The 15,900-nt window shown below is 39.2% G+C and overlaps 1 protein-coding gene across 1 annotated transcript in view; it reads left to right on the top strand.

Annotated features, from left to right (window-relative positions):
• PTPRT (protein tyrosine phosphatase, receptor type T) overlaps window positions 1–15,900 on the top strand; it is an 885,105-nt gene that overhangs the window by 623,608 nt on the left and 245,597 nt on the right. Inside the window, exon 9 of the mRNA XM_027867127.1 lies at window positions 13,561–13,762. Within this exon, the coding sequence (XP_027722928.1) occupies window positions 13,561–13,762 (202 nt within the window). The remainder of the gene's footprint in view (window positions 1–13,560; window positions 13,763–15,900) is intronic.

The following is a 15,900-nucleotide window of genomic DNA, read 5'->3' as shown; positions in this document are numbered from 1 at the left end:
ATCATCTGCAAAAAGTGATAGCTTTGTTTCTTCTTTGCCTATTCTAATTCCTTCTATTTCTGTTTCTTCTCTTATTGCTACTGCTAACATTTCTAGCATAATATTGGTGATATTGGACCAATAGTGGTGATAGTGGACATCCTTGTTTCACCCCTGATCTTATTGGAAATGCTTCTAGCTTATCCCCATTACATATAATGCTTGCTGATGGTTTTAGATAGATGCTATGCATTATTTTAAGGAAGGTTCCATTTATTCCCAGGCTCTCTAGAATTTTAATAGGAATGGATGTTGTATTTTGTCAAAAGTTTTTTCTGCATCTAGTGAGATAATCATATGATTTCTGTTAGTTTTGTTGTTGATGTGGTCAATTATGTTGATAGTTTTCCTAATATAGAACCAGCCCTGCATACCTGGTATAAATCCTACCTGGTCATAGTGTATTATCTTTGAGATAAGTTGCTGTCATCTATTTAGTAATATTTCATTTAAAATTTTTGCATTCATATTCATTAGGGAAATTGGTCTTTAATTTTCTTTCTTTGTTTTGACTCTTTTCGGTTTGGGTATCAGCACCATATTTGTATCATAAAAAGAATTTGCTAGGACTCCTTCTTTGCCTATTTTCGCAAATAGTTTATGTAGTATTGGAATTAATTGTTCTTTAAATGTTTGATAAAATTCATTTGTAAATCCTTGTGGCCCTGGAGATTTTTTTTAGGGAGTTCATTGATGGCTTGTGCAACTTCTTTTTCTGAAATGGTGTTATTTAAGTATTTTATTTTCTCTTCCATTAATTTGGACAATTTATATTTTTATAAATATTAATCCATTTCACTAATATTGTCCAATTTATTGGCAAACAGTTGGGTAAAACTCCTAATTACTGTTTTAATTTCCTCTTCATTGGTGGTGAATTCACCTTTTTTATTTTTGATACTGGTAATTTGATTTTCTTCTTTTTATTTAATCAAATTAACCAAAGGTTTATCTATTTTGTTATTTTTTTCCCATAAAACCAGCTCTTAGTTTTATTTTTTAGTTCAATAGCTTTCTTAATTTCAATTTTATTAATCTCTCCTTTGGTTTTCAGAATTTCTAATTTGCCATTTAATTGGGAATTTTTAATTTATTCTTTAGCTTTTTTAGTTGCATGTCCAATTCAAACACTTCCTCTTTCTCTATTTTATTCATGTAAGCATTGAGAGATATAAAACTTCTCCTAAAAAAGGCTTTTGCTGTATCCCATAAGTTTTGGTATATTGTCTCATTATTGTTATTCCCTTGGATAAAATTATTGATTGCTTCTATCATTTGTTTTTTGACCCACTCATTCTTTAGGATTAAATTATTTAATCTCCAATTAATTTTTAGTCTATCTTTCCATGGCCCTTTATTACACATAATTTTTATTGCCTCACGATCTGAAAAGGATACATTTAATATTTTTGCCTTTGTGCATTGGATTTTGAGATTTTTATGCTCCAATATGTGGTCAATTTTTGTGTAGGTGCCATGTACTGCTGAGAAAATGGTATTTTCCTTTCTATCCCCATTAAGTTTTCTATATCTATCTTTTCTATATCTGAGTTTTCTACCATATCTAACTTTTCTAAAATTCTATTCATCTCCTTAACTTCTTTCTTGTTTATTTTGTGGTTAGGTTTAATCTAGTTCTGAGAGGGGGAGGTTGAGGTCCCCACTAATATAGTTTTATTGTCTATTTCTTCATGTAACTCCCTTAACTTCTTCTCTAAGAATTTGGATGCTATACCACTTGGTGCAAATATGTTTAGTAATGATATTACTTCATTGTCTATGGTACCTTTTAGCAGGATGTAGTTTCTTTCCTTATCTTTTTAAATTAAATCTATTTTTGCCTTTGCTTTGTCTGAGATCAGTATGGCTACCCCTACTCTTTTTTACTTCAGCTGAAGCATAATAGATTCAGCTTCAGGCTTTTACTTTTACTCTGTGTGTATTCCTCTACTTCAAGTGTGTTTCTTATAAACAACATATTGTAGGATTATGGTTTTTAATTCACTCTGCTATCAACTTCTGTTTTATGGGAGAGTTCATCCCATTCATATTCACAGTTATGATTACTATCTGTCTTTCTCTCCATCCTGTTTTACCCCTGTTTATGTTTTTCTCTTTCTTTTCTACCCTTCCTTCCTTCCTAGAGTTTTGCTTTTGACCACCGCCTCCTTCAATCTGCCCTCCCTTCTATCAGCCCCCTTCTTTTTTTTCCCCTTTTCCCTTCCTACTTCCTATAGGGTGACTTATAATTCTATGCCTAACTGATGATGTTATTCCCTCTTTGAGCCAAATCTGATGAGAGTAAGGTTTAAACAATGCTTATTTTCCTCCCTTCTTTCCCTGTACTGTAATAGGCCTTTATGCCTCTTCATGTGATATAATTTACCCTTTTCTGCCTTCTCCTTTCCTCTTCTTCCAATACAATCCCTTTACAACACTTAATTAGATTTTTAACATCACATCAAAGTCAACTTATACCCATACCCTCTGTCTACGTATAAAATATCATAATAAAGATACAGTTTTTAAGAGTTATAAGTATCATCTTCCTTTGTAGAGATGTAAACAGTTTGCCCTTATTGAGTAACATGTTTTTTTCCTGTTTACCTTTTTATGCCTCTCTTCAGTATTGTATTTGAAGATCAAATTTTCTGTTGAGTTCTGGTCTTTTCATTAGGAAGATTTGGAAGTCCCCTATTTCATTTAATGTCCCTCTCCTCCCCTAACAGATTGTGCTAAGTTTTGTTGGGTAGTTGATCCTTGGTTGTAGTGCAAGCTCCTTTGCCTTATAGAATATCATATTTCAAGCCCTCTAATCTTTTAATGTAGAAGCTGCAAGGTCCTACATAATGATGACTATGGTTCCATGATATTTAATTTGTTTCTTTCTGGCTGCTTGCAGTATTTTTCTTTGGCCTGGTAATTTTGGAATTTGGCTACAATATTCCTTGGCATTTTCAATTTGAAATCTCTTTCAGGAGGTGATTGGTGGATTCTTTCAACGACTATTTTACCCTCTGGCTCTATGACCTCAAGGCAGTTTTCCTTGATGATTTCTTGGAAGATGCTGTCCAGGCTCTTCTTTTCATCATGGCTTTCAGCTGGAGCAATAATTTTTAAATGATCTCCTCTGGATGTATTTTCCAGGTCTATAGTTTTTCCAACGAGGTATTTTATCATATCTTCTTTTTTTCATTCTTTTGATTTTTGACTGATTCTTGCTGTCGCATAGTCTTTAACTTCCACTTGCCCAATTCTAATTTTTAACAAATTGTTTTCTTCAATTAGATTTTGTGCCTCTTTTTCCATTGGGCACACTTTACTTTTTTAGCAGCTCTCTTCAGTGAGTTGTTGTGCCTCCTTTCCCATTTGGCCAATTCTACTTTTTAAGGAGTTGATTTCTTCAGTGTACTTTTTTTTTCCCATTTGGCCACTTATATTTTTTAAGGACTTGTCTTCTACAGTCAATTTTTGTCCTTCTTTTTCCACGCTATTGACTCTCATTTCTTTTCCAAATTTTTCTTCTACCTCTCTTATTTGACTTTTAAAATCCTTCTTGAAGGAAGGAACTCTTCCAAGAAAGCTTTTTGGGCTTGAAACCAGTTCATTTATCCCTTTGAAGTTTTGGGTGTGGGTGTATTGATAATGTTGTCCTCTTCTGAATCTGTGTTTTGATCTTCCCTGTCTCCATAGTAAGAATCTGTGGTCATTGTCCAATTCTGATTTTTGCTCATGGTGTTTACCTTTTTAAGTTGAGCTTTCCTGCTGGAGCACAAGGGAAACTGACCCAAGCTTCTTGTGCTGGGGGCCAGGGATCTGGTCACTGGCTTGTGTGCTGGGGCCTCAGGTGCTGGCACCTGGAGGCTGTCAGTGTCTGGAAGCTTACCTGGTACTGACCTGGGGTCAGCAACTCTGAAGCTCTCAGGGTGGGGGGGGGGTCTGACCCCTGGAGGACACCTTCTCATCTGGGCTACTTTGAAGCACTGGAAGGTTTGGCTGCTGGAGGATGCCTGCCTGCTGGTGGTTTTCCAAGCTGGAGTCTACCAGTTCTCCTGCTTGTGCCAAGGCACTTGGGGGGTCCTGGTGTTGGCACTTGCCTGCTCCACCATCCTAGGGATCAGGATCTTCCCCTGATTTGTTATGGTGCGGCATACTGCTGGCTTGCTTCCCATTATGTACTACTCCCCTTCCACCAGAGCCAGAGGGACCTTTCCTGTTAATCCCCCAATCTTACTGGGCCACAAGATTGCTGCATTCCATCTTTCTGCTAGCTCAGCTTTTCCAGGGTTTTTCATGGGGTGACATTTTCTGGGTTTTTAGAGGTCAGTAAGAGAGAGTGGGAGCAACTTACTTCTTACTCCATGGTGTTGTCTTCTGGAGCGACCTTGGCCTTTTTAAGCTAAGGTCTTTCCCTGGTCTCAGTTTGTCTGAGGCAATACCCATTCAGTGATTAAGGCTAGGAAAGAAATGAGGGGGAAATGGCCTCTTTTACCTAGTCAAAAAAATCGATCTGGGAGGGGAAGACCCTCAGGATTTCTGGCCAAAACAGAAACAATTACTTACAAAGTAGTTGAATACAAAGTAATTTGGGAATGATGCCTATAGCATTTGGAGTGATCAGGAAATGCTTCATTTAGAATATAATACCTGAAGAAAGGAATAAGTAATGAGGGATACATTCCAGATATGGGTGATGGCCTGGGGGATGGCCAGGGTGTTGTATGTGAAGAACAGAAGAGAAGGCCAGCTTGACTGGATCACAGAGTGTAGGAGGGACCGCAATATCCAATGAGTCTGGAAAGATAGGTGGGGGCCAAGCTGTAAATGACTTTTCAAAGCTAAAGAGAACCAAGGTCTCCTAGCATTAAGTTAGAACAGCGGTATCAAACATGCACACAACACTCCTGAGTGTGGCCCAAACCAGATTAAAATATGATTTTAAAATATTTAATGAAATAAATAAAAATACAGTAAAACATAGATAATATTAATGTATGGTTTTCTAGGTAAATATGTACCTGCAGGGATTCTTACATATGGCTTAGTTGCCCTGTTACTATTTGAATTTGATGCTGTCCTAGAGGCAGCCTAGAGGAAACCATTAGATTTGGATGAAGGAAATCTCATGTTCAAATCTGCATTTAAGGAAAATCACTTAGACAGACAGGAGTAGGATGATGGCCTTGGGTAGTGAGAGACTTAAAGCAGGGAGACCAATCAGGAGGCTGTTGCAATAACCTGGGCAAGAAGTAATGAGCACTGAACTAAAGAGGGAGCTGCAATAGGAGTGAATAGAAGGAAGGGGTTGGATGTGAGAGATGATGTGAAGGTAGAAATGATAAAATTTGGCAACTGATTGGATATGCAAGATGAGGGAGAACTGGAAGGCCAGGATAAGGCTGAGACATGAACCTAGAAAAATTTCCCTCTTTTCCCTGTTTTTCCATATCACGTCCAGTATTTGTAATTTTCCTTTGTCATTTTAGTCATTCTGGTGGGTATGAGGAGGTGCCATTAACAAAAATAGGGAAGTTTAAGAGGAGACAGTTTACAGGGAAAGATAATGAATTCTATTTTAGATATGTTGAGTTTAAGATGTCTCTAGTTCATTCATTTTTAAATATCCAATAAGCATATAGTAATGCCAGACTGAAAATCAGGGGAGAGACTAGGTCTGAATATATAAACCTGGATATCATCTGCATAGAGATAATTTATTTAAATTTATTATTTGCTCATTTTTAGCATTTATTTTTTTTTAAAAATTTGAGTTCCAAATTCTCTCCCTCCAGCCCCTGCACCACTCATTGAGACAGCAAAACAATATATTAATTATACATGTGAAATCATATGAAACATATTTCCATATTATCCATGTTGCAAAAAAATGAAGTGAAAAAATGATGCTTCAGTTTGCACAGAGTTCATCAGTTCTCTCTTCAGAGGTGGACTGCATTTTTTTAATAACAAGTCCTTTGGAATTATCTTGAATTATATTGATCAGAGTAGATAAGTCTTTCATAGTTGATCATCATTACAATATTGCTGTTACTGTGAATAGTGACTCCTGGTTTTTCTCACTTCCCTCTTTATCAATTCATATAGGTCTCCCCAGGTTTTTCTGAAACCATCCCTTGTCATTTCTTATTACACAACAGTATACCATCACTATCATATACCACAACTTATTCAGCCATTCCCCAATTGATGGGCCTTTAATTTCCAATTCTTTGCCACCACAAAATGAACTATTGTTAATATTTTTGTGTAGGTACTTTTACTTTTTCTTTGATCTCTTTGGGATACAGACCTAGTAGTGGTGTTGCTCAGTCAAAAGATATACACAGTTTTATAGACCTTTGGGCCTAGCTCAAAATTGTTCTCTAGAATTATTGGACCAGTTCACAACTCCACCCACAGTTGATTAGTATCCCTATTTTTCTGCATAACCTACAGCATTTGTCATTTTCTTTTTCTGTCATTTTAGACAATCTGATAGGTTGTAAGGCAATATGTCAGAGCTGTTTTAATTTGCCTTTATCTAATTATTAGTGATTTAGAGCATTTTTTCCCATTTGACTATTGATAGATTTGATTTCTTTTTCTGAAAACTACCTATCATAGAAATAATTGTTAAAGCCATGAAACCTGGTGAGGTTACGAAGAGAAAATATAGAGTGGGGAAAGAAGAAGGCATAAGACAGAACCTTGGGGACTAGTGAGAGCCCAGAAATGTGACCTGGAGGATGAGCAAGAAAGGACACAGAGAAGGAGTGGTTGGACAAGTCAAAGGCAAAACAAGAGATTCTAGTATCACCAAAACATATAGAAGAAGAGTAAGTGATCAACAGAGTCAAATGCAGCAAAGATATAGAGAAGGATTAGGACTGAGAAAAGACTATCAGATTTAGCAGCTGAGTTCATTAGCAAGACTATTCTTTCAGGTATCATTCCTGTAGTATGTAACTAGAGATTTATCACTGCAAGTTTAGCTTGGGGGCAGCTAGGTGGCCCAGTGGATAGAACACCAGCCCTGGAGTCAGGAGGACCTGAGTTCAAATCTGGCCTCAGACACATAACACTCACTAGCTGTGTAACTCTGGGCAAGTCACTTAACCCCAATTGTCTCACTCAAAAAAAAAAAAAGTATAGCTTGGAGCCTTTCCAGTCTTCTTACACCTCATCCCACCCCCACCCCCACCCCCTGCCATATACTCCTAATTAGATCCAGTCACACTGGCCTCCTGGCTGTTCCATCCATCTCTCATCTCTGGACTGTCCTCCATGCCTGGAATGCTCTGTCTCCTCAATTCTACCTTCTGACCTCCCTGGTTTTGTTTAAGTCACAACCAAAATCCAATCTTTTACAGGAAGCATTTCCCAACCCCTCTTAAGTCTAATATCTTCCGTCTGTTAATTGTTTCCTATTTATCCTGTACACAGCTCCTTCATACACATTTGTCTGCTTGTTGTCTCCCCCATTAGATTGTAAGCTCCTTGAGGGCAGGGACTGTCTTTTGCCCCCTTTTTTTTATATCTCTAGCTGTCTGGCACCTACATAGTAGGCTCTTAATAAATGTTTATTGATTGATATTGAGTGATTTTAAGACATCATTAATAAAATGTTCTCTAATGTCCCTTCCAGCTCCCATTCTATTGCCCCCTTTTTCCCCTTCTTTCCTTTTTTCAGTCCAGACTTCTGATTTCATCACTGTAGGAAGCTCCCAGTGTAGCAGTTCCCTCCACCAGTACCAATCAGAGACTCATCTGTAGTTTCTAGTTTTTCAGAGTTGCCCAGGCCACTGAGAAGGTAAGGGACTTACCTGGGTCACACAGCTACTGTGTGGCACAGGCAGGATTTGAACCCAGGTCTTCCTGACTCCACAGCAAGCCCTCTATCACATCACAGCTGCTTGTCTCAATCCTATTATCAATATTAAATTAGCTATATTTTATTCCTAAAAGATGAGAGTCTGGCTTGGTGGAATTTGACAGGTACCTTGGGGCCCTTATGATCCCTGAATTCTATTGCTGACGTGGCAGTACTGGAAACAGCAGCACCAGCAATAATGATAGGAATGATGATAACAATCACAATAACACAGATATACTAGCACCAAAAGCATTTAGGAAAATAGAAAGTCATAACTGAGTTACAGGAATGCACACTCAGAAACATCCCTGCATCCACATTTTACTCTAATATGAAAGTGTTCACATTTTCTTTTTTTTATTGGTTGTTAGGAGACCAAATAATAAATGCTATAGTTTCTTCTATCCAGTGAAAGGATTTTTTTCCCCTTTGCCCAGAGCCTCCTTTTAGAAAATTGGTGTCTGAGGCTGTTATAGCAACAAAAGGTTATAACCATATGACACTATAGCAACTGGTTGAAAATGTGAAAAATTAATTCCACCACATTGCTCTGTGGAAACAAAACAAGCAGTCTGATCAAGGTCACCCCATTCTCCACCCTCCCAACACCCACCATCATTTAACTAACAGAATGGGCTAGTCACATCAGGAGCACCCAGATAAAGCCTAGGAATCCAGTTACCACAGTCCGCCATTCTAAATGGCTATCTGCTTTGAAATCAGGTCTCCAGATGTCTGTTTCAGAATTTTGCAAACTAGAGATGATGGTGGGGTTGAGAAGGCCTTTTCATCTGCCTAAGTCTCCTTGGAATCATTCTCCTCAATTCATGCAATTCTCAGGGTTCTTTATTGTTTTTCTGTGGAATCTTGGCAGGGCCTAGTCACCTGAATGGAACAATGCCCACCAAGACTTTCAGTGATATAGGATCTCTATGTAGAAGCCAGTCGGGAACAGCTATGAGTTCTCAGCTTGCTGCTGTAACATAGTTTTCTTCCTTTCTGCTTAAAAACAAGAATTCATTTATGTATCTTATTACCTTGGGGAGGCTACAGCATTACCCCCATCCCTTTCCTTGACCTCTCTCTTTTCTCTCTTCTCTCCTCTGCACCCTCATCCGGCTAACTTCATAAAGCTGGGGACTTAAATTTTTTAAAGACTGTTTCTGACAAAGCTGGGAATTAGATTTGGTGGAGCCCTTCATAAAAAATTGAAGGCTTGCTATATTAACATACATTGATTTATTCATGGTGTTTCATTACAAATAAGTGAGGATCCTGTAATATCAGGAAAGGTTAGGGGCGCAGGAGAGCCTGGTATATTATATTGACAGCTCAGTTGAAATTGAGCCGCTTTTGGATTGAATTTGGAACATAGGGAAGGAATTGGCTAGTAAATAAGTCATGAGTTTTACCTCCAAGTGTCTGTATATCAACGCACTTGCCACCACTACATGGAGTGGAACTCGGACAGAATTTCAAGCGGGTGCTTGAAATGGTCATGCTTTCCATTAAAGGTGTGTGTTACCTGTGCCAGTAACAATAACCTCTTCTGTTAATAATAATAACTGACATTTATGTAGCACTTTGTAATTGTAAAACAATTTATGTTCATTGTTTCTCCAAGGTTCCACAAGGTTTATTTTGTTATTTGTCCTTTGTTCTCAAAGAGGACCATGACATCAAGGAGATGTCATGACTTGCAAGTGGATTGGATTTAAGTGAAGGAGGGCAGTGCAGGGTCACCAGCTTGACTCTCTCCTCCAGAACCATCTGGGTCCAGTGGCGAGATATAGATCAGGACAACTGAAGATGGCCTCAGATGCAGTTGGGAAGCTTTGGCCTTTTTGAGCTAAGGTCTTTCTCAGGTCTTAGTTTGTCTAAGACAATGCCCATTCAGTGATTAAGGATAGGTAAAAATAAGGCAAAGAATGACCTCTTTTACCTAGTCCAAAAAAAAAAAAGTAAGATCAATCTGGGAGGGGAAGACCCTGAGGATTTCTGGCCAAAACAGAAACAATTGCTATTTCCATTCACTCTGAGCTATCAGAATCTAAGCAATGACCAAGTGAGGCTTGGAACTACCAGGAGGTAGTTCTGATGGAGATAGCTTTCTCTATTTTGTGGATGAAGAAAGTAAGGATCTAAGAGGTTAAGTGACTTGCCCAGGGTCACACAGCTGGTAGTCAATATTTAAACCCAGGTCTTCTCAAGTCTAGGTCCAGTATGACACCATATTCAGTCATGGTTCTATTCTACACTCTGTGGTAGAAGTCAGGGACTCTTTTTCACAGACTATGGAGACAGTCAGAATAAACAAAGAGAATGAAGAAATCCATTTTTTTGCATCTAATTGTGTATAGTACAAAGGCCAGGTGGCCCTTGGTAAGTGGTAAAGTTGTGATGTTCAGGGCAATGATCTAGCAGGCTGTGAGGATAGCCTTGTGTGATTAGGAACACATAGTCTCTAGTTGGGACCTCTGCTTTCTGTTGCTAGACAGAATTGGAGGGAGCTTGTTTTGAGAAAGCCAATTTCTTTCCATCTCTAACTCTGTTCCTAAATTTTGGGCATTTCCTCTAAATAGAGATGGAAATATCAGTATGGTATAATGTAATCAACCCTAGATTTGATGTCAGAAGACCTGAACCCTGTATTTGATGGCAGGAGTCCTGATTTGTAATATCAAATCTGCTACTAACTAGTAATATGACCCTGAGCTCTTAACTTCTTGAGGACTCAGTTTTCCCATCTGTAATTTGAGGACAGTAAACTACATGAGTCTTAAGGTTCATCCCTAGCCCCAGCCCTAAAAACATATCATCCTATAGACCATTCCTATTATTAAGATACAAAAATCATTCTATGATACTTCCTGTATATGTGTCTTGTCTGGTGGTATAATGATATTGTCTCTGGTCTAGGAATCTAAAGGTCACATTTGCATTTGTAATCACAGCTCTGTCACAATTTGATAAACTGGAGGAAAGGTTTTTCTTAGATTGCCATAGCCAAGGAATTCATTAGTGAATAGTTAACCAATAGGTGACGAGACTTTAAGGACCGCATGCGTCTTCTCAAAACAAAGGCCCAGCTTTTCAACAACAATATTTTTCCCATGATGCTTTGAGTTATGAATTTTATAAACATGGTGTTTCAAGTTATGAATCACCACCATCTCCAAAGAATTAACTTGAGTGTCAACCAAAGGGTAATGTAGAAGGACACGGTGGGTGTGAATGGCCCATTACACTTTACCGATGAAGAAGAATATGGGAGAAGTAGTATCAAAATGTCATCAGAGAGATGTATGCCCAGAAAAGAAGGTGGACCTCTCCTGTAGCAAGATGGACAGATAACAACAGCCTATGTACTCATTTGGACCTAAAAGAAGGTCCCTAGAATGTTGAGTGGACCCCTGTGAGGAATTTAAAGGAAGGAATGAACACAAGTTCGCACAGATTTAGAGGGCATGGATGGATTGAGATCTGCAGTACTGGCGGGATTACCCGTGACCATGAATTCCCAGATTCACCCAAGTCTGTTAGGATCTGAGTAAGAAGAAAAGTGCATTAGTGGTCCAAACAGACAAACCAACCTTCAGCTTCTTTGTTATAAACAACATATGACTTGTTTTCCAAACTGAAAGGTGATTTTTGAAGTCAAGTTTCACATTCTATGCTGACTAATGCATTCTTATTTTTAAGTTTCATAATGAAAAGTGACTTCAGCCTCTCAAGTGAGACACACACACTGCCAGGTAGCTATTAGAAGACAAAGAATTCATATTTATACTATGTTTTATGGTTGCAAAGCACTTTTCCACACATTACCTCATTTAATCCTAATTACAGACTTAGAATGGCCCTGAGAGGACAAACATTCTCACTGTTTCTTGAAAGACAAGGAAATTGTTCCTAAGAGAGATGAGTTGACCTGTCCAAGGTCTCTAACCCAGCTGTTCTGACTCCAAGCCCATCATACCTACCTATTCATATACATTATTCTTTCAACAGAGGTTTTAAACTATTAGCTTTAGGAAAATAATACCTGTGCCTAAAAGTGGGAGCTGGGGTCAGGCTCAGATTTTCAATCCTTAAGATGTGAATGAGTGAGAGTTACTCTTATTCTGAAGACCCTTTTCCTATTGTTTTGTGATGAATAATGCTACAAACATAAACACCAGAAGGAGATGCCTCTATAGGATTTGCCACATGTCACTTCTTTCTGGGGGTACAGGGGAGAAGGGGAGAAGACAGGCTAACCTGGCTTTAAAAATTTTTTTTCAATGCTCTCTATTTCAACTTACCCCAAAAGCCTTTCCCAGGACTCAAGTGAAAGTGGCAAGACTTTATAAGAACTTGAAATGGAAGGGGACCTTAGAGTTGGAACCCTTGTCAATTTTACAGATGAATAAACTGAGTCCCAAAAGCATTGGATTTGTCACTGACAAAAGTAACACTGAAAATTAGTAGCAGAGCCAGGATTTCAACCCAAGATTTCTGTCTCCAAATCCAGTGCTCTTTCTGTGACATCACCATGCTTCTGGTGCAGGAAAACCATGAGAAACACAATAAATGAAATGTCAGCAGGAGAGTGTTTAAGCATGTGAATAATAATAACGCTCATTATTTCTATGGTCTATAAGGTTTTCAGTGGGGCAGTTAGGGGGCACAGTGGATAGAGAACCGGACCAGGAGTCAGGAAAACTCATCTTCTGGAATTCATATCTAGCCTCAGACACTTACTACCTGTGTGACCCCGGGCAAGTCACTTAAGCCTATTTGCCTCAGTTTACTCATCTGTAAAATGAGCTGGAGAAGGAAATAACAAACCACTCCAGTACCTTTGCCAAGAAAAAAACCCACATGGGGTCACAAGGTGTCAGACATGACTGAAAAAACTAAATAACAACAACCCTCTTTTTACCCTAACTCCTAAGGATTTAAAGTAACTGAACAGTCACAGATTTGAACAGTTGGACACTAGTGAAATGATGGAACAACAACAGTAAAGTTTTTAAAGCTCTTTCCATGCAAAAATATTATAGGGTATGTTATGCAAGTTTTAATATCTCCCTTTTACAGTTAAGGAAACTGAGTCTCATAGAAACTAAGTGACTTTTAATGGTCACATAGTATAAATGCCAGGATTCAAACCCAGGCCCCCAACCCTGTTACCACCACCAATCTGCCTCTCCAGTAACTAATGGTTGGCCACTAGTGAGTGATAGAGAGATAGTCAATAATATTTATTAAGCACCTGCTGTGTGCTAAGTGCTTGGGAGACAAAGAAAGGCATAAGACAGCACCCTGCTCTCGAGACTGATGGAGGAGACAACATGCAAACTATGTACAAACAGGTTATACACAGAATTACTTGGAAATAATGATGGAGGGAGAAGGCCTGAGAAGAGAGTGAACCTACCATTTTGTTGTTATACATAAGTCCCAGGTATGGATGCTCCCCCTACCACTGCAGGTCAGCACCTTCTCTGAAACTTAAGGTCTCAAGCATTGCCCAGGGCATAATGAGATCAAATGACTTACCCAGGGTCATACAGCCAGGATGCATCACAGCTTCTTGTGTGTCTTTCCTCTGCTTTTCCAGAAGCCTGTGGCTGAATGTAATCTCCTTGGTTGTTCTTTTGCAGATAAACTACAAGGCTGTGGGCTCCCTTGATCCCAATGCTGACCTTTCCAGCCAGAGGGGGAAAGTCTTCAAACTTCGGAATGAAACACACCACCTGTTTGTGGGCCTGTATCCAGGCACGACCTATTCATTCACTATCAAGGCGAGCACGTCGAAGGGCTTCGGGCCTCCCATCACTACTCGCATCGCCACGAAAATCTCAGGTATTTATTGGGAGGAGGAGCATCAGAGGAGCTTCCAGAATTGTTGTGGATTAGAAAAAGCAGGAAACCACATTGTGGCTGTGACACTTCCTCCTCTTTGTGGTGCCTCATGGACTAGAAGATCCTTTAGAAAGGCTCCAGGTTTTGTTTTTTTTTTAAGCAGACCCCAATATATGAAAATTCTGATTTTGGAAAAAAAACACTAAAATTTACTTTTCCTAGATATTTACTACAAGACAGCTTTAGATATCAAGCTTTCTGGCTTCATTTAAAATATAAACTTTGTCTGTATACTTTGGAGGTTCGTTGAAAGAATGCTAGATTTGGAGTTAAAGGAAATAGGTTTAAATTTGTCTCTGTCACTAACTCCCTGTGTGACTTTGAGCAAATCACTTAACTGTCTGGACCTTAGTTCCCTCATCTGTAAAATGGGGAAGGGGAAATTGGTCCTTTCCAGCTATCTAGGGTTGTGAATGCAAGATTCTATGACCTGATGACATCCAGGAATCTTAATAGCGACAGCTTACATTTATATAGTCTATAGATCATTTTAAATACATTATTTCATTTGGTCCTCAAAATAACCCTTGTGATATAGGTGCTATTGTTATCCCCATTTTACAGATCAGGAAGCAGAGGCTCAGTGAGGTTACGTGACTTTTCCAGAGTCAAACCTAGTCTTTCCAACAACATAAATATCCCTTTATGTGACAATTTGTCTCTCAAGGTGTCTTCAGGTCCCTCTGTTTATGATCCTTTGATTACATTTGCTGGGGGAAAAATCCCCACTGGATTTGAAGTCAGAGAACCCAAGTTCAAATTCTGGATCTCCTACCTGCTGCCTGTGTGACCCTGGGAAATTAATTTTTCTTTCTAGGGCTACGTCCTTGGTTAGACTAGCCAATCTTGAAGGTCCCTTCCAGGTTTAAATCCTGTGAGATTTTAATTTACATGTAGCTTTTCAGAAACTCCTTTACTGAGCTGTTCCCCTAATGAAATATGAAAATCCTATGCCTGTGAGCCCCTCTGGGTCCAGTGCTCACAGGGAAGGTCAAAAGCCCTGTAGTGAAGTTAGGGACATGAAGGCTTCAGTTCCCTAAGTGTTGAGTTGTTATTCCTACTGATTAGCAACCACCATACCAGGGAGGCCAAGGCCCTGGGTTTGGCCAATTAACCTTTGCTTTCAGCTGGCAGGCTCCCCAATCTGTGCCTTTGTACACGGAGAGACTGGGAGAGACAGCTGGATGAAAACAGCTCGAATAGCTTGCCTTGCTGGGAGTGAATCAGGAATAGCATCTTCTTGTATAATAGATAATTATACAGCCAGGACGCTATCTCTGTGTGAAGGCCAAATGCAAAGCTTTCTGAGGAACCAGAAACCACCACCCACCTTTGTACAGAACTAAAATAGAGTACCTGAGGGTCTGCATCCCCTGGTACTCTCAAGCAATAAGGATCTATGAGGCTGACTTGCTTGTGTCTAGAATGGGATTAAAAAGGAAAACATTCCTTATTCCCCCCCAATATGGGCTGTCTCCTTCTTTGGGAGACCCCAAGACCCCTTGAGAATTCCGATAAATTCTGGAAGTGTCTCAGAGCATCCTGGTTTGGTCTAGGTCCATCGGATTTTATTTTAAGCCCTCGGGAAAAGGAAGGCAGAAAAAACTCATTAGGCTCCCTGCCACTGAGATAGCCTCTAGCAAGATACAGTTAGATGATTGGAGGCTTCCTGAGCTTTCTTAAGTCCTATAGGAAGGTCCAGGGGTATAAGCCAGAGCAGCTTGCAGTGGGTGTTATAAGAGATCATGACATGGTTATATACTGGCTAATCTAGCCAAGGACGTAGCCCTAGAAACAGGGGTCCTTAACTTCTTCTGTGCCGTAGAATCCTTTTGCAGGCTGGTGAAGCCTATGGACTCCTTAGCAGAATGATGTTTTTAAAAGCGTAAAATAAAATACTTAGGATAACAAAGGAAACCACTTATATTGCAATTCAGTTAAGATACATGTGTGTATACACATATGTATACATACATACATACACATGTGTATGTATCTCACAGATTTCAGGTTAAGAACCACAGTTCTGGTCTACCTCAGCCCAATGAGAACTAGTAAACAGATGAGGATTATTCTTG

Source organism: Vombatus ursinus, unplaced genomic scaffold (genome assembly GCF_900497805.2).
Source record: "Vombatus ursinus unplaced genomic scaffold, bare-nosed wombat genome assembly UNPS02014785.1, whole genome shotgun sequence".
Classification (NCBI taxonomy): Eukaryota; Metazoa; Chordata; class Mammalia; order Diprotodontia; family Vombatidae; genus Vombatus; species Vombatus ursinus.
This window is presented reverse-complemented; position numbering and strand designations above follow the sequence as displayed.